This window comes from Mandrillus leucophaeus, unplaced genomic scaffold (genome assembly GCF_000951045.1).
Source record: "Mandrillus leucophaeus isolate KB7577 unplaced genomic scaffold, Mleu.le_1.0 Scaffold392, whole genome shotgun sequence".
In the NCBI taxonomy this organism is placed as follows: Eukaryota; Metazoa; Chordata; class Mammalia; order Primates; family Cercopithecidae; genus Mandrillus; species Mandrillus leucophaeus.
Genome location: NW_012104165.1, coordinates 373,852 through 392,736, shown reverse-complemented (window position 1 = coordinate 392,736; position 18,885 = coordinate 373,852). Strand labels below are relative to the sequence as shown.

The 18,885-nt window shown below is 38.3% G+C and overlaps 1 protein-coding gene across 1 annotated transcript; it reads left to right on the top strand.

Annotated features, from left to right (window-relative positions):
• Window positions 1–4,778: 4,778 nt before the first annotated feature.
• Window positions 4,779–7,145, top strand: LOC105547626 (zinc finger protein OZF-like). Its single transcript, XM_011991285.1, has 3 exons — window positions 4,779–4,876; window positions 4,978–5,011; window positions 5,311–7,145. Exons 1-3 carry the CDS (start codon window positions 4,779–4,781, stop codon window positions 6,730–6,732), a joined length of 1,554 nt encoding a protein of 517 aa, XP_011846675.1. The 3' UTR covers window positions 6,733–7,145.
• The last annotated feature ends 11,740 nt before the right edge of the window (window positions 7,146–18,885 follow it).

The following is an 18,885-nucleotide window of genomic DNA, read 5'->3' as shown; positions in this document are numbered from 1 at the left end:
CTGCAGCTGGAACAGATGTACCGCATGCAGTGGAAGTACCTCCACTGTGGGCACCCATGTCTGGACAAGGGAAACTCAATGACTTCTGGAAGCTTGGAGATGCCAGGAGCCACAGAGCCTCAAAGAGGGTGTCATAGTGCTGGCTCAGGGAGCCTCTAGATTTAGGCTCACTTAAGGTCTGCAGCTCTTCTTCTCATTGCCCGCAACATGGCAAGCAGGGAGCCATGTTTCAACCCTGTTTGTGTTACAGCTTTTTCAGTCCTTCCATTTGGCAGGTCCCAAGTTTTTGGCCCACGCTTGGTCCGTATTCAGGAAGAATAAGGTATCTGGACAACTGGAGGGTGAAGAAGTGGGAGAGGAGCTTCACTGAGTGACAGAACAGCTCTCAGGAGACCCAAAGTGGGTGGCTTCTTTCCGCAGACAGGTTGTCTCGATGAGTGTCCAGCTGTCAGCAGAGAGGAGACCTGCAGTGGGTAGCTCCTTTCTGCAGGCAGGTCCTCCCAATGTCTGTTTGAATCTGACTGAGTCTGAGGTTTATATGAGCTCAGAAGGGAGGAAGTGCATGCCAATTGGTCCATGGGTGATCACAGGTGGGTGGAAAAAGCACCAAAAGTTCTCACTCCCTGCCAGGCTGTGGACTGCACCCAGAACTGACAGCCCAGCCCCCATGCTTTAGGCCATCCCTGACTTGAAAGTGGGGCTTCACTGGGGACCCACCCCTTTCCACCCAGGAGCCTGTCTGCCTCCTGCCACCACCAATCATGTCCTCCATGGTGCCCAGGCTGTTCATGCTGGGCCTGAAGGCCCACACTTAGCCACCGTCAACCCGGCTTCAGCCTCCTTCCCATGCTTTTCAGTGCTCAAAGTCTGGAGGGGGGCAAGGTGGCAGGGGCTGGCATGTCAGCGCTGCTCTGAGCATGTGCACACCTGGTCAGGTTATGACTGCGCCCAGGCTCAGCCTCAACTTTGCTGTAAAATCAGAGTGGATGCCACGACCAGGGAGATGCTAAGCAGCAGGAGCAGGCACTTTGGAGCTTGTTGGGGACAGGGCTTCCAGGACCCACAAGAGCACAGGGATGCCCAGGTCCGCAGCCACAGCTGGGCAGCTGCAGCTGTTCCTGGGAGGGTAGAGTTCCCGCCCCTCCAACTTTCATGTTGAATTATAATCCCCAGTGTTGGAGGAGAGGCCTGATGGGAGGTGCTGGATCATGGGGGCAGACATCCCCCTTGCTGTTCTTTTGATAGTAAGTGGGTTCTCACGAGATCTGGTTATTCAAAAGTGTGTGGCACCTCCCCTCTCTCTCTCTTTTCCTCCTTTTCCAGCCATGTAAGGCGCGCCTGCTTCCCCTTCACCTTCCATCATGATTGTAAGTTTCCTGAGGCCTCCCCAGGTGTGCTTCCTGTGCAGCCTGTGAAATGGTGAGTCAATTAAACTTATTTTCTTTATACATTACCTGGTCTCGGGTAGTTCTTTATAGCAATGCAGCAACAGACTAATACATAATATACAATGTATTTATGTAGCAAGTCTATTGTTTGTCTTTCTTACTATGGAGTATGCTCTATGTAGGCAGAGTTTTTCTTTTCTTTCTGTTTTGTTTTGTTTTTTAGTCTCTTTCACGTTAAATCACCTGTGCCTAGAGTATTTAGCATATAGTACTCATTAAACTTATGTTGAATAAGTATTGAATGATTTAAAACAATTAAAAGTTTTTGATCTCTAACCTCACAATGCCCCCTCGATAATCTTGGCAGTCCCTAACACTTCTGTGGAAAACTTAATTTGCTATATTAATTTTAATCTTCATCTGGCTGAATTTTAAGGTTTTCTCTTAAAAATCTTGAATTTTCTTACAGACTTTTAAACTATGTTTTTAGTAGTTGCTCTAGGGATTACAATATATATCATTACTTCTTCACAATCTTTCTACATTTAATGTGTCACTTCACAAAAAACGTGGAAGCCTGACAACGATATGTGTTCAATTATGACGCCTTGTTCTTTTTGTTCTGCTTGTTGTTCTTTGTGTTACATCTACATATGTTATAAGTTGTTCAAGAAAATGTTATTTTTTTTCTTTAAATAGTTATATATATTATAAAGAAATAAAGACAAAAGCAGCCAGGTGTGGTGGCTCACGTCTGTAATCCCAGGACTTTGGGAGACCAAGGCAGGTGGATGGCTTGAATTCAGGAATTCAAGACCAGCCTAGCCAACATGATGAAACCCTGTCTCTACTAAAACTTAAAAAAAAAAATACCTAGGCCTAGTGGTGCATGCCTGTGTTCCCAGCTACTTGGGTGGCTGAGGTGGGAGGATCACTTGAACCCAGGGTCAGAGGTTGCAGTGAGCCAAGACTGTGCCACTGCACTCCAGCCAGGATGACAGAGAAAACCCTGTCTCAAAAGAGAAAAAGAGAAAAAAAAAAAGATAAAAGCAAACTTTTAAAAACAAATTTTAATTTGCCCAATTATTTCTAAATGCTCTGTATTTCTTTTTGGGAATCAGAATTTCTATCTGGTATGATTTCCCTTCATCCAGAACTTTCTTAATTATTTCTGCATTAATCAGACAAAATCCACAGTGGCACTCCATCCATTTAGCCACTCTAGCCAGAGTCCAGAAATTCACCTTTATAATCCCTTTCTCTTCATCTGCGTTTTCAGTTTGCCATCAAACCTTGTCAAATTTATTTCCTAAATATATTTCAAATCTATCACTTCTTTCTGTCTTTACTCACTTTATTTTTAATCCATGTCCTCATCATTTCTTGGCTAGATTCCTGGAGCATCCACACAAATATTTTTTCACGTCCATTTTGGTCGTTCTACTTCTACTTATTCCACCTACTGCTGAAAGTGTCTTTTGCAGCTCTCAAATTTGAATTTGTCACCTTTTTGCTTATGACTCTTAAATGGCTTCCTAATGCTGTCAGGATAAAGATGCCACACTTTTTGCATGGCCTGTGAGCCTCATGTGACTGGACTCTAATTTTCAGCCTCAGTTCTTCCCCCATTCTTCATGTATACCTTCTTTGCTCTATTCACAGTGGCCTTCTTTCAATCTCTCTTCCTCCCTATTCCCCCGTCATGATGGTGACTTCACACTTGCTATTTCCTCTGCTTGGTGTGGTTTTCTTTAAAGATTTGATATGTTGATATTGTGAGTCAGCCTAGCATAAACTCAATTAATATTAGCTATAAACCAAAAACTTCATCAAAGTTCTTTCCATTTTTTCTAAGACGTGAAATGATAACTCTGAAGACTACATGTGCAGACAGGAGAAAATAGATAAACAATGTGCAGCACTGCTATTAAGTGCTAAAATTACAAGTTAAAATAGTAAGTTGTAGGAAATCAGGGAAACTGGAGAGTAAGGAATGTTGTGGAACTAGTGTCATTTGAGTGACACTCCAAAGTAGTGTCAAGAATTAGATGGGCTAAAGAAGGAAGAAAGGGCTTTTTGCACAGGAGAAGCAATAATAAAGTATTGTTTGTTGTTATTATTTTTGTTTTTGCTTTTGTTTTTGCTTTTTTTAAATTTCTTTTTATGATAATAAATAAATTAGAGTTAAAACGAGAAATGAGTGTTGGATGTTAGGAGTGCAGCTAATAAAATCATTAATTTTTATGTGTAATATATGCCAGAATCTAGGGGACACATTGAAAACAGGTGGTTTAGTAAAAATCTACATATTGAATGGAGAGACTCTCACCTCAATTTTTCCTTCTACTTGATTTCTATATCCTACCCCGTTTCAGGTAGAAGGTTAAAGTGATCCATTCTGGGGAAATTAACCAACCTAAGATAAAAGAACTATAGGTGCCACTATTTGGGCATCCTCTAATAAATCAGCCAGGTCCCTTCTCAGTCGTCCTGCAATGGAACCCATTATAAATCATGACCTTACAAACAATTTTCAGTCATCATATTAGTATATTAACTGTCTCTGAAGTATGAATCCAGACTGAAGGACCACTTTTTAATATGCTGGTGTATAAAAAGAAGAGCTATCCTTTTTTCCCTATGCTTTATGTTACTTGCCTCTTTATCCATGACTGAAAGTGAAAAATAATGTAGATTTGTCATTAGAAAGACCTAATAATTATTTTTTCATTTCAAAAGAGTAAATTTCCCCCTTTTCATCCTTTCCTTTGTCCTTAAACCTAGAGTTTACGCTCTTTTTATACCAAGTATAAAGCAATAACATTAGCATTTACTTGACGAAGAATAATTAGCTAAAAGTATTACTTTGTACAAGTACTAAAAAATCTAATATAAAAGCTTATTGAAAATAAAAAGCTGTTAGTATTTTTTAAGATAATAGTTTCAATGCTGAGTAAGTAGTTTTCTCATAGGATAATTTCTGTAAGACCATTTCTCTCTGATAACAGTTTTCATTTCTTAATCCCTGATAATTGTTTCTCTTTTCTAATATTCACCATTTAGTTTTTTCCCTAATCATTCTTCTCACCTGACAGAATGTTTGCTTCATTCCCTGTATCAGGCACTTTCACACCACTAGTATTTCCTTCTCACTCCTCCCTTGATTACTATCTTATAGTCCCAGTATTTATAGTCCCAGTATTTTATGTTCTCAGTATCTGCAATTTCATTATTCCATTCCTAATATAGCAGCTTCTTTTCTCCCAACATTTGGCGCATAGTAGAGTCATATTTTTATGTCTTTTAGATGGGAAGCTTGAACCTGGGGCCAAGACATCAAGAGTAGAGCAGCAGGACATTTCAAAAGAAGATTAATCTCAAGGATTAGAGATGGAAGAACTTGCAAAGAGAAAGTCTATACCAGAAGAAATCTGGAAATCTAGAGGCCAGTTTAAGAATCAGCAGCTAAACAAGGGGAATAATCTAGGGTAGGAGATAGCTACCTGCACAAAAATTCCTACCAGAGAAAGAGATGTAGAATCTAATGAATTTGTGAGAATTTTTACTATAAGATCAATACTTGTTACAGAGCAGAGAGATCCTATAGAATTGTCATAAATATGGTACGTGTTGAAAGACACACAAACAAAACTCAGATTTAATTATACAAAGAAAGTATGATGGAAAAAAACCCTTGTAAATATAGTGAATATGGGAGAACCTTCAGAGGCCGTGTCTTGTTCAGCATCAAAGAACTCATTGTGGAGAGAGAGACCCTATAAATCTACTGAATGTGGAAAGGGATTTAATCAGAGTTCCTACTTAAGAAATCTTCAGAAAACTCATATAGGAGAAAAGCCCTACAAATGCAGGAAGTGTGGGAAGGCCTTCATTTATTGCTCAGTTCTTAATTCAACATCAGAGAATTCACAGTGGAGAGAGACCTTATGAGTGTACTGAATGTGGCAAGACATTCAGTCGTAGTATACACCTTACTCAGCATCAAAGAATTCACACCAGTGAGAAGCCCTGTAAATGTCTTGAATGTGGCAAGGCTTTTAATCAGAACACACATCTTACTCTACATCAGAGAATCCATACTGGAGAGAAACCTTATGAATGCAATGAATGTGGTAGGTCCTTTAGTCAGAGTGCACATCTTACTCAGCATCAAAGAATGCATACAGGAGAAAAACCCTATGAATGTAATGAATGTGAGAAAGCCTTCCATGATCACTCAGCTCTTATTCAACATCATATTGTCCATACTGCAGAGAAACCCTATGAATGTCATGACTGTGGGAAAGCTTTCAGTTACTGTTCGGACCTCTTTCAACATCAGAGAATGCACACTGGAGAGAAACCATGCCAATGCAATGAATGTGGGAATGCCTTTAGTGATTATTCAGCCCTTATTCAGCATCATAGAACTCACACTGGAGAAAAGCCCTATGACTGTAATGAATGTGAGAAAGCCTTTGGTAACTATTCAGCTGTTATTCGACATCAAAGAACACATACAGGAGAAAAGCCTTATGAATGTAAGCAATGTGGAAAAGCCTTTAGCAGAAGCACATACCTTACTCAACATCGGAGAAGTCATACAGGAGAGAAACCATATAAATGCAATGAATGTGAGAAAACTTTCAGCCAGAGTTCATTCCTTACACAGCATACGAGGGTTCATACTGGAGAAAAACCCTACAAATGTAATGAATGTGGAAAAGCTTTTAGTGACCGCCCAGGACATATTCAGAGAACTCACACTGGAGAGAAGCCCTGTGAATGTAATGACTGTGGGAAACCTTTCAGTTTCTGTTCACCCCTAATTCAACATAAGAGAAATCATACCCGAAAGAAGCCCTATAAATGCACTGAATGTGGAAAAGCCTTCAGTGATCGGTTAGCACTTGTTCAACATCAGATAAATCACACTGGAGAAAATACCTATAAATGTACTGAATGTGGAAAAGCATTCAGTCAGAGTACACACCTCAAAAATCACCAGAAAACTCATACTAGTGAAAAATCCTATAAATGTAATAAATGTAGAAAGGCATTCAGTTACTGCTCTGGTCTTATTCAACATCAGGTCATTCATACTGTAGAAAAACCTTATGAATGCAGTAAATGTGGCAAAGCCTTTAGGCAGAGGACAGACCTTAAAAAACATCAGAAAATGCATACTGAAGAGAAACCCTATGAATGTAATGAATGTGGGAAAGCCTTTAGCCAGAGCACATATCTTACAAAACACCAAAAAATTCATAATGAAGAGAAATCAAGTATACATACTGAGTGTGGGGAAACCATTAGACAAAACTCTTCTTTTTTACAACAATAAAAACTTCACGCTGGAGAGAAATTCTCTGAATGCCTTAAGAATTTGGTTAATATGGAGACCCTTCCCAGGGAAACAGAAGGAGGATCATAAAAACTGTTGACTGCTTAGAATGATCACATGGTTTAGTGGAGAGAGCATGTTTCTGGGTTTTAGAAGTCATGGATCTCAATCTCAGCTCTATTACTAACTAGATCTTTTACTTCGGGGTAAGTCACTTCATATCTTCAGGCCTTAATTTCCTCATCTGAAAAATTGGAAGGCCTGATTTGTTGAGCTTTAAGATCCTCAATTATTATATTTACTAGGAATTCAAGTTTCTATAAATGTGGTTCAGAATTGTGACTTATTTAATGTACATCAGGTATGACTCACAAGTGAGCTTGTAGTAGCTATTAAGGAGTCAATAAAGATATAAAGCACATGTCATGTAGTTGTTTATTACCCTTGTATTACTTTTCTAAAATACATGTCACAAATATTGAAGAAAACTAAGAGAGAAAGTGGTGTAAGTTCTATGAATTATTACATTAGGGGTTTGAGATCTTTTCTTGATTAAGAATATGGTGTTAGATAAAAACTGAGAAAAAAAGAATCAGATTGTTGATAGATAAAGGCTAAGTTACCTGGATTTCATTCAAGCCCAATCTTGCAATATAAACCCTACTAAGTTGAACATGGCAATCATCATGTTCCAGCTGAGAAGGGGCTAGAAAACATGACTTGATCAGGTATCTAGAAAGGATGAAATTGGAAAGTGCATTTGTTATTTCCACACCTAAATACGTAAAGACCATGTAAATGAGAGTAAATTTTGAGATCTAATATGTCTAGAAAAGTCTGTTGTCTTTTTCCTATGGTTACAGAGACAATGGCCTGAAAATATGAAGATTTACCTCAGAAGACTGTAATTTAAAACTGATCATCTAGGGACAGGAAAAAGCCACTTGTTATGAAACTTATCCAGTGTGTGGCTTTGGAGACTTAGTGCAGACTTACTGAGTTTGGAGTTGGTTTTGGTGTCCAGGACAACTGCTTACACATAAGGATAAATAATGGTGAACCTGCTAGACAGTCACTGAGAAAACTTACACTTAAAGCAGCAGTGTTTAAGCTTTTGTGAATGTATATGTCTGTCTGAGAACCTATTACTTTCATAGACTTTCTCACTGGAATAATGCATGGCACATTCATATGATTTTGTGAACAGCTACAAAATGAATATGTATAAAATTGGTAGTACTACATACACATAAGTACTAATAATTAATTTGAAAGCATAATAGAAAAAGTATTCACAATAGCTGTAGAAATATGAAATATAGGAATGAGTTTAATAACAAATATACAAGACAACAAAAATGATTTAGAAATTTTTATGAGAAAAGGCTGATTCATACATGAGGAATTATGTACCTTTATGGGATGAGTGAATAAAATTGTCAGTTAAAACTGTATTTGTAAGTTGAATTTAAGATGATTCTAATTTTAGTATGAAAGAAAAAAAGGGAGATGAGTGGGCAAAATATTTCCAAAATGTGATAATTCTGAGTTAGCATGGCAGGGGACCTGCAAAACAATTGATAGATCAATAAAGCACAAGAGAAAACACTGTAATTCTTTCAGTACATGAAAAAATTTAGCATATGAAATTCTAAATGAGGAGTGGTTCAATAATTCAGTAAGTTTTCAAAAAAAGTAGCTAGTTGTTATAGAAAATACAGTTCCAAGATGGTTAAACATTAAATATAAAATTGAAATTATAAGAGAAGTAAATATATATACACAAATACTTAAACACTCGGGATTGTGGGAGCTTTCTGAAATATTCACAAAAAATAATTGATAGCTATCTCTACCAAAAGACACTAAAATTTATGTTTCCAAATACCTTAAAAACTGAAAAATCACGCCGGGCGCAGTGGCTCACGCCTGTAATCCCAGCACTTTGGGAAGCCGAGGCGGGCGGATCACGAGGTCAAGAAATGGAGACCATCCTGGCTAACACGGTGAAACCCCGTCTCTACTAAAAATACAGAAAATTACGGGGCGTGGTGGCGGGCGCCTGTAGTCCCAGCTACTCCAGAGGCTGAGGCAGGACAATGGCGTGAACCCAGGAGGTGGAGCTTGCAGTGAGCAGAGATCGCGCCACTGCCCTCCTGCCTGGGCGACAGAGGGAGACCCCGTTTCAAAAAAAAAAACCCAACTGAAAAATCAAATGACAGTTTGAAAAAAGAACTTTTCTGTGATATATACGATAGAAAAGAGATGTAATGAAATAAAACTCAAAAGGAAGAAGTTAAGGATCTGATACTGAAGAAATACAACGTGACCAATAAAACGTGAAACAATATTTGGCCTAATTTGTTTTCAGAAAATTGTGGTTTAGAACAACTGTTAGATACACTTTTTGTTTTAACAAATTCACGGAGTATTAAAAACAAATGCTACTCAGTTGTGGGGTTTGAGTATATTAATATACTGTTATGAATCCCATATTTATTGGTACAATATTTCTGGAGGCAGTTTGACGATATGCAACATGGGACTTAGAAATATTTACATTGGCTAATGTAGCATATTCATTTCTGGAAATGTATTTTAAGGATATATATACATAAGGATATACAGTCTTGGATATACATACAGACTTATCAACAAGGATTTGTTTAGATTAATTTTTATTGATACATAATTATATGTATTTATGAGGTACATGTGATATTTTGATGCATACAATATGTAATGATCAAATCAGGGTATTGAGGATATTCACTTCAAACACTTATTATTTCTTCGTATTAGGAACATTTTGAATTTTCTAGTTATTTTGAAATATAGTCAGGTGTTACTTAATGACATGATGTTTTCTGAGAAATGCATCATTGATACATAGATTTTGATGTGCAAACATGATAGGATGTACTTACACAAACCTAGACGAAATAGTCTACCGTACACCTGAGCTAAGCTATATGATATTATTGTTCCTAGACTACAAACCTGTACAGCATGTTACTATACTGAATGCTGCAGGCAATTGTAACACAGTGGTATTTGTGTATATAAACATTAAAAAGGTACAGTTAAAGTACAGTATAAAATATTAAAAAATGGTACACCTATATAGGGTACTAACCATGAATGGAACTGGCAGGCCTGGAAGTTGCTGTGTGTGGGTCAGTGAGTGAGTGGTGAGTGAATGTGAAGGCCTAGAACATTACTGTATACTACTGTAAACTTTTAAAAACCCTGTACACTTAGGCTACACTAAATTTACTTTATAATTCTTCAACAATAAATTGATCTTACTATAAACTAAACTTAGTTTATAAACTTAAAAGCTTTTAATTTTTTAACTTTTAACTCATTTTAACTTTTTGACTCTGTAATAACACTTAGTTTAAAACACAAACACATGGTATAACTGTACAAATATATTCTTATTCTGTAAACTATTTCCTATTTTTAGCTTTATAAAAAAAATACTTTAAAACTTTTTTTTAAAAAACTGAGTCACAAACACATACATTAGCCTAGGCCTACACAAACTTGGTATCATCAAGATGTCGCTAGACAGGTATTTTTCAGGTCTGGCATAATCTTATGGGACCATCACGTATGTGGTCCATCATTCACAGAAAAGTTATTATGTGGTGCATGACTATATACAATAAGTTATTGCTATCTATAGTCACCCTATTGTGCTATCACACACTAGAACTTAAGCCTTCTATCTGTGTGTAGCCACTGACCAACCTCTCTTCATTGCCTCACCACTTCCCAACCTCTGGTAACTATCACTCTACTCTCTACGTCTATGAGATCAGCCTTTTGAGCTCCCATGTATGAATGAGAACATGCAATATTTGTCTTTCACTGCCTGGGTTACTTCACTTAACATGATGACCTCCAGTTCTATTCACATTGCTGCAAATGTCAGAATTTCACTCTTTTTATGGCTGAGTAGTATTCTATTATGTATATATATCACATTTTCTTTATTTATCCATTCAAGAACACTTGTTGATTCCATATCTTCACTATTGTGAATAGTACTGCAATAAACATAGGGTGCAGATATCCCTTTGATATACTGATTTATTTTCCTTTCGATAAATGCACAGTAGTGGGATTGCTGGATCATATGGTAGTTCTGTTTTTAGTTTTCTAAGAAACCTCCATTCTATTGTCCATAATGACTGTACTAATTAATATTCCCACCAACAGTGTATAAGAGTTCCCTTTGGTCTGCATCCTCACCAGCATTTATTTTTTTTTAATAGCCATTCTGAGGTGAGATGATACCACATCATGGTTTTGATTTGCATTTCCCTGATAATGAATGTTGTTGAGCATCGTTTCATATACCTATTGCTCATTTGTACGTCTTCTTTTGAGACATGTCTACTCAGATACTTTGTCTAGTTTTTAATAGGATTATTGTTTTGTGGTTTTTCTTTTGCTCTTATATGAGTTCCTTGTATATTCTGGATGCTAATCCTTTGTTGGACAAATAGTTTGCAAATATTTTCTTCCATTCTACAGGTTGTCCCTTTGCTCTGTTGGTTGAATTTTTTGCTGTGCAGAAGCTTTGAGTTTAATGTAGTTTCATTTGTCTGTTTTTGGTTTTGTTGTCTGTGCTTTGAAAGTGTTGGCTATAAAATATTTGCCTAGACTAAAGCCCTGAAGCATTTCCACTGTGATTTATTTTAGTAGATTTATAGTTTGGGGTCTTATGTTTAAGTCCTTAATCCATTTTGAGTTGATTTTTGTATATGACAAGAGATAGCAGTCTAGTTTCATTCTTTTGCATAAGAATATCCAGTTTTCCCAGCATCATTTCTTGAAGAGGTTGTTCTTTCCCAATGTATGTTCTTGTCATCTTTGTTGAAAATCAGTTGGCTGTAGATATATGGGTTCATTTGGGGATTCTCTGTTCTGTTGCATTGGCCTATGTGTCTGCTTTTATACCAGTACCATGCTGTTTTGGTTACTATAGCTTTATAGTATATTTTCAAGTCAAGTAGTGTGATGCCTTCCAGCTTTGTTCTTTTTGCTTAGTATTGCCTTGGCTATTTGAGTTTTTTTGTGGTTCTATATGGATTTTAGGATTTTTTTTCTATTTATTTGAAGAATGTAATTGGTTTAGGGTTTGCATTGAATTTGTAGTTTGCTTTGGGTGGTATGGTCATTCTAATAATATTAATTTTTCCAATTTATGAGCAAGTGATGTCTATATTTGTTTGCCCTCTTCAATTGTTTTTCATCAGCGTTTCATAGTTTTCCTTGTAGAGGTCTTTCAACTCCTTGGCTAAATTTATTCCTAGGTATTTTATGTTTACATTTTATGTTGTAGTTGTCATAAATGGGATTTTGTTCTTGATTTATTTTTCAGCTAGTTCATTGTTGATGTGTTGAAATGCAACTAACATTTGTATGCTAATTTTTATATCCTGCAATTTTGCTAAATTCATTTATCAGTTCTACAAGTTTTCTGGTGGAGTCTTTAGGCTTTTCTAGATATAAGATCATGATGTCTGCAGAGAGGTGCAATTTGACTTCCTCTTTTCCAATTTGGATGACTTTTCTTTCTTTTGTCTAGCTACTCTACCTAGTACTTTCAGTACTAGGTTGAGTAGGAGTGGTGAATGTGGACATCTTTTTTTATTGGGGTGCTCAGACCCAACACCAGGTCTTGGGGGCTACAAAGTCCAGCAGAGTCAAAGGAATGACACAAGACAAGTTAAGAATACATAGGGTGGGTCCAGGGCACCAACACCAGTATGGAGGCCGTGAAGGCCCTGAGCTCTAGGAGCCCACACTGTTTATTGGTAATCAAACAAAAAAGCAGGTGGTGAGGATGTGCGGACGTTGGGGTAGACAGGTGAGGACCTGAAGACGTGGGGGTAGAAAGATAGCAGTGCATCAAACGTAGATGTGACAGTTTAGCATATGCTCTGCTACTTGAGATAAGGGAGAAGAGGTCCTTCTAATTCAAGATACAATGAATTTACAATCTTGGGAGAGCAAGGAACAAGGGGCCAGTGAGTCTGGACACATTCCAGAGGCTAGGAGGGGCCCTGAGCCCTGGGTTCTCTCCAAGCCACAAGGGGTTTTATGCCCTGGGCTTAGATTGTAGTGCGGCAGGGCACCCTTCCACGCTTTGGCACAGAGTTTGGTGTTCCATAGGCCATGAGGGGTTTTAGACCTTGGACCCAGGACATGTTCCAACACTCTTACATTATGTCAGACAAGTGGGCCTTGCCTCAGCCCTTCCACCAGCACTTTTCTTGTGTCAGTTCTTAAAAGAAAGGCTTTCAGTTTTTCCCCATTCAGTATAAGGTTACCTGTGGATTTGTCATATATGGCCTTTATTATGTTAAATTATGTTCTTTCTATGCCTAATTGGTTGAGAGTTTTTATCATGAAGTGATGTTGAATTTTATCAATGCATTTTCTGCATCTGTTGAGATGATCATATGATTTTTGCCCTTCATTCTCTTGATGTAATATATCACATTTATTGATTTGTGTACACTAAGCCATGTCTGCATCCCTGGGATAAATCCCATTTAACTATGATATATTCTCTTTTTGACGTGTTGTTGGATTTGGTTTGCTAGTATTTTGTTGAGAATTTTTGTATCTATGTTTATGTGGGATATTGGCCTGTAGTTTTGTTGTTGCTGTGTCCTTGTCTGATTTTGGTATCAGGGTAATGCTAGTCTTGTAAAATGACTTAAGAAGAATTCTCTCCTTCAGTTTTTTGGAATAACTTTAGAAGAATTGGTATTAGTTCTTATTTACGAATTTGGTAGAATTCAGCAGTAAAGCCATTTTCTCATAGGCTGTTCTTTGTTGGGAGACTTTTTCTTACTGATTTAATCTTGTTACTCATTGTTGGTCTGTTTAGGTTGTCTGTTTCAATCTTGATAGGATGTATGTGTCCAGAAATTTATCTGTTTCTAGGCTTTCTACTTCATTAGCATATAATTAATTGTTCATAGTAGTCTCTAATGATCCTTTGTATTTCTTTAGTATCAGTTGTAATGTTTTCTTCTTAGTTTCTGATTGTATTTATCTGGATCTTCTCTTGCTCTTGGTTAGCCTAGCTAGTGGTTTATTAATTTTGTTAATCTTTAAAAACTTTTTGTTTCATTGATCCCTGTGATTTTTTCAGTCTTTATTTCATTTAGTTCTGCTTGGATCTTTATCATTTATATTAATTTGAGATTTGGTTTGTTCTTGATTTTTCTATCCTTGAGGTGCATCACTAGTTTGTTTATTTAAAATCTTTCCAGTTATGTAGGCATTTAGTGCTACAAACTTGCCTCTTAATACTGTTTTTGCTGTGTCCCATAGGATTTGGCCAGTTGTGTTTCTATTTTCATTTATTTCAATAAGTCTTTTTTCTTCTTAATTTCTTCACTGGCCCAATGGTCATCCAGGAGCATGTTTAATTTCCATGTATTTTTAGTTTTCAAAATTCCCTTGTTATTGATTTCTAGTTTTATTGCATTGTGGTCTGAAAAGATACTTGATATTTTGACTTTTAAAAATGTGTTGAGATTTGTTTTGTGGCCTAACATATGGTCTATCCTGGAGACCATACGTTCCAGATGCTGATGAGAAGGACGTGTGCTCTGCAGCTGTTGGATGAGATGTTCTGTAAATGTTGTGTTAGGTCCATTTGGTCTGTAGTGCAGATTAAGTCCAATGTTTTTTGATTTTCTGTCTAGATGATCTGTCCAGTGATGAAAGTGAGATGCTGAAGCCCCAAACTATTATTTTATTGAGATCTCGCTCTTTAGCTCTAATGATATTGGCTTTATACATCAGGGTGCTCCAGTGTTGGGTGCATATATATTTGCAATTGTTATATCATTTTGCTGAATTTATCCCTTCATCATTATATAATTATATAAACTATGTACATTCAAGGTTATTATTGATAGATGAGGAGTTATTCCTGCCATTTTGTTTATTGTGTCCTGATTGTTTTGTATATTCCTTGTTCCTTTCTCTTTTATTCTTTATCTTTACAATTTTTTTTTTTTGGTAGTGGTAACTTTGACTCCCTTCTCATTTGTCTATCCATTCTACCAGTGAGTTTTATACTTCTCTGTGTTTTCATGATGGTAGATAGTGTCCTTTTATTTTCAGATGTAGGATTCCCTTAAGCATTTCTTGTAGGACTGATGAGTTTCCTCAGTTTTTGCTTGTCTGGGAAAGACTTTCTTTATTCTACATTTTTAAGGATAGCTTTGCTGGGTATGGTAGACTTGGCTGACAGTTTTGGATTTTCTTTTCCCTTTCAGCACTTTGAATTTCTCATCCCATTCTCTCCTGAATTTCTGCACAGAAAAATTCCCTGTCAGTTTGATGGTGATTCCCTTTTATGTGACTCGATGCTTTTCTTTTGCTGTTCTTAGAATTCTTTGTCTTTAACTTTTGACAGTTTGACTATAACCTGCCTTGGAGAAGACCTTTTTGGGTTCAGTCTATTCAGGGATCTTTGATCTTTTTGTATGTAGTTGTCTACATGTCTTTCAAGCCTTAGGAATTTTTCAGATATTATTTTATTAAATAAGTTTTCTATGCCTCTTTCCATGTGTTCTCCTCTTAGAATTCCCAGAATTCCAATATTTGGTCACTTTATGGTGTCCCATATGTTACATAGACTTTTATCATTCTTTTTTATTTTTATTTATTTATTTTTTTGGTGTGACTGGATTATTTCAAAGGACCTGTCTTCAAGTTTGGAAATTATTTTTTCTGCTTGACTTAATCTATTGTTGAAGCCCTTGATTGTATTTTCAATTTTAGTCATTGAATTCCAGGATTTCTGTTTGGTTCCTTTTTATGATATCTCTTTATTGAATTCCTCATTCAGGTCATTAACTGTTATTCTGATTCCTTTGTATTGTTCATCTTATTTTTTGGTTTGTTTTTGAGATGGAGTCTTGCTCTGTTGCCCAGGCCGGAGTGCAGTAGTGTGATCTCAGCTCACTGCAACCTCCACCTCCTGGATTCAAGCGATTCTCCTGCCTCAGCCTCCTGAGTAGCTGGGATTACAGGCACGTGCCACCACGCCTGGCTAATTTTTGTATTTTTAGTAGAGACAGGGTTTCACCATGTTAGCCAGGATAGTCTTGATCTCCTGACCTCATGATCCGCCTGCCTTAGCCTCCCAAAGTGCTGGGATTATAGGCATGAGCCACCGCGTCCAGCCTCACTGAGTTTCTTTAATATCATTATTTTAATTTTTTTAGGCATTTCATAGATTTTTCATTGGTAACTATTACTGAATAATTACTGTTTTCTTTTGGAGATGTCATGTTTCTTGCTTTTTTTATGTTTCTCATGCCCACGTTGATATCTATGCATCTGGAGTAACAGTCACTTCTTCCAATTTTGTGGATTGCCTTTTGTAGGGAAAAAAAATTTTTCCTTTAAAGGTTATCCATAGTGTTGGCTGGGTATCATGCTTTGGTGTTGATTCTAGATGGGCACAGTAGTATAGTTTCTATGGCTGTAATCAGTGTCAGTAATGTCTATGATTTTCTCAGTGGCTTATGTTTCAGTTGTTAATGAAGGCTGTGGTGAGGCTTTGCTAGGGATGGACATGCCAGGTGGGCTGGTCCTTAAGCACCAGTGTTGGTGGTAGTGGGCTGGATGTGCCAATCCATGGGCCCTTGAGTGGGCCAGTGTTTGGGCCTCCAGCTGGCTTGCTTGGGTGCTAGCAGTGACAGCAATGGACCAGGTGGGCAGGTCCTTGGGCCCTCACATGGTGTGTGCAGGGTCACTGGTGGCAATGATGGTAGACCAATCTTTGGGACCCCAAGCAATGCATATGGCACCAGCAGTGGCAACAGCAGACCAGGTGAGCTAGTCTCCAGGGCCCTGAGTGGCACATGTGGGTGACTGCCAGTGGCTGTGGTAGTGGCAGGCTGGGTGGGCTAGTCCCTGGGTCCCTGGGAGGCATATGTGGACACTGGCAGAAGATGAAATGTGCTTGTCTTACACCTCTGAATGGCACACATGTATGCCAGTAGTGGTGGGCAAGGTAGGCCTATCTCCAGGCCTCCAGACAGCATGCATGGACAGCAGTGACAGACAGGGTGGGTCAATCTCCAGATCCTTAGATAACATTCTTGGGCACCAGTGGTGGTGGTGGTCAGCTGGGCAGACCTGCCCTCTGGCCCCTGGATGGCACACATCACCACCAGTTGCAGTAGGCAGGGCAGTTCAATACACAGGCCTGTAGATGGTGCACTCAGGCACTGTTGGCAACCGGTGGAGTTGGCCTGTCCTCAGGCCCCAAAACAGTATGCGGGTAGACCAGTCCTCAGGGTCCTTGAAGGTACATGCAGGTGTGTGGTGCCCCAGCCCTGAAAGAGGTAGGGTTGCTGTCAGTGGCAGTAGCCCTAAGCAGATGGCTTTCATGATCTGGGGAATACATGGTTCAGCTCCTTTTATTCTGGGGACACTCTCTTTAGTGTGTGCACTGCCCACTTCCCAGGGTGTAAGACACTGTGAACAACAGTCCTGGGGACCTGGCTGCACTGCTGGATCCATCCAGCATAATGACACTGAAGCCCTCTGGGTGGGCATGAGTATGTAAGCAGGGCTTTAGGGATGTGGAGATGCAGAAGCTGTGGAGTTCCAGGGTAGGATGTAGTCTAGTGGGGGCTGGGCTCTCAATATAGTACCATGCTGCAGCTGCTTGGGTCTCAGGTTTGTGGGACCCAGCACAAACTCCCTCTGTGGAGCAATGCCATTCTGTGAACTCCAGGCAGCTCCCTATACAAGTCTCAGGGCCTGTGAGGGCCAAGGGACTCTCTTGTGGCTGGCTAGGATTCCAGGAGTCCATGGTGGGAATATGGACTGTTGGCATTCTCTCCCTTACTTTCCCCTACTCCTCCTGCAATGAGGACTTCCTCCCAGCTCTGAGCTGATCCAGCTTGGCCAGCTGCTTTCCTTTCTTCTTCTTTCATGCCTCGGAGGTTCCCTGTCACTTCCCTGCTGAATTCCCTTTTAGAAGCTGTTATTTTACATGTTGTTATTTACTCACTGTTTTAATCCTTCTGTGTAAAGAGGCTAGTGCTGGGTGCCTCTAGTCAGGGATCTTCAAGCCCCCTCTCAATGAGGATTTTTTTTTTTTTTTTTTTTTTTTTGAGATGGAGTCTCAGTCTGTCTCATAGGCTGGAGTGCAATGGTGCAATCCTAGCTCACGCAGTCTTGACCTCCCTGGGCTCAGGTGATCCTCCCACCTCAGTCTCCCAGGGAAGCTGGGACTATAGCTGAGACTATAGGCATGCGCCACCATGCCCAGTTAATTTTTTTATTTTTGATAGAGACGGGGTTTTTCCAAGTTGCCCAGACTGGTCTCAAACTCCTGGACTTAAGCAATCCACCTGCCTTAGCCTCCTAAAGTGCTAGGATTATAGACGTGAGCCATTGCCCCCGACCACAACAAGGATTTTTAATTTAACTTTGCTACATGGATGAAAAGCTAGAAACAACCAATTGGTGTTTCACAGTGGGAAACTGGTTAAATGAGCTGGAATATTGTAGAATCTTTAAAAATAATAGTATAGAATATTCAGCAAAAATTAGTATAAAGCAATAAAACAGGTTAAAACTAAGTATAGTGTGTGTGTATATATATATAAATAATGTATATAATCACTGGAATTATATGCAACAAAATGTGGAACTTTATTGGTTATCATTTTATTTTCCAATCTTTCCTTAATTTACATGTATTATTTTATATGCAGAGAAACTTTTTTTTTTTAAAAGGAACTTGGTAACTAAGCAAATCTGATGGTCTTGGAATATAAGAATACTTTAGGGAATTATTATACAATGAATTTTTAAAGTATTAATATTAATTAAATGTAAGATTGTCATGCACCTATAATCATATGGCTTTTTTGTTGTTGCTGTTTCAACCTAAGAAAATTCATTTACTTAATTCCCCATACAGCAAATACCATCCTACTCACTGAAACACATTTCAGTGACTTTCACTTCTACTTCCCAACACTTTTACCATGTGGCAACTGCAATTGGAATATCCTCATTTATTTTTCTTTTTTTTTAATTTTTTTTTTATTATTATACTTTAAGTTCTAGGGTACATGTGCA

What these genes read in the sequence shown, in the direction of transcription:
- LOC105547626 (XM_011991285.1), top strand. Translation starts at nt 4,779, where the DNA reads ATGGAAGAACTTGCAAAGAGAAAGTCTATACCAGAAGAAATCTGGAAA. An exon ending in AACAAGGGGAATAATCTAGG is followed by an intron (nt 4,877 to 4,977) that starts GTAGGAGATAGC and finishes TACTTGTTACAG; the next exon opens with AGCAGAGAGATCCTATAGAA. An exon ending in ATAGAATTGTCATAAATATG is followed by an intron (nt 5,012 to 5,310) that starts GTACGTGTTGAA and finishes ATTCAACATCAG; the next exon opens with AGAATTCACAGTGGAGAGAG.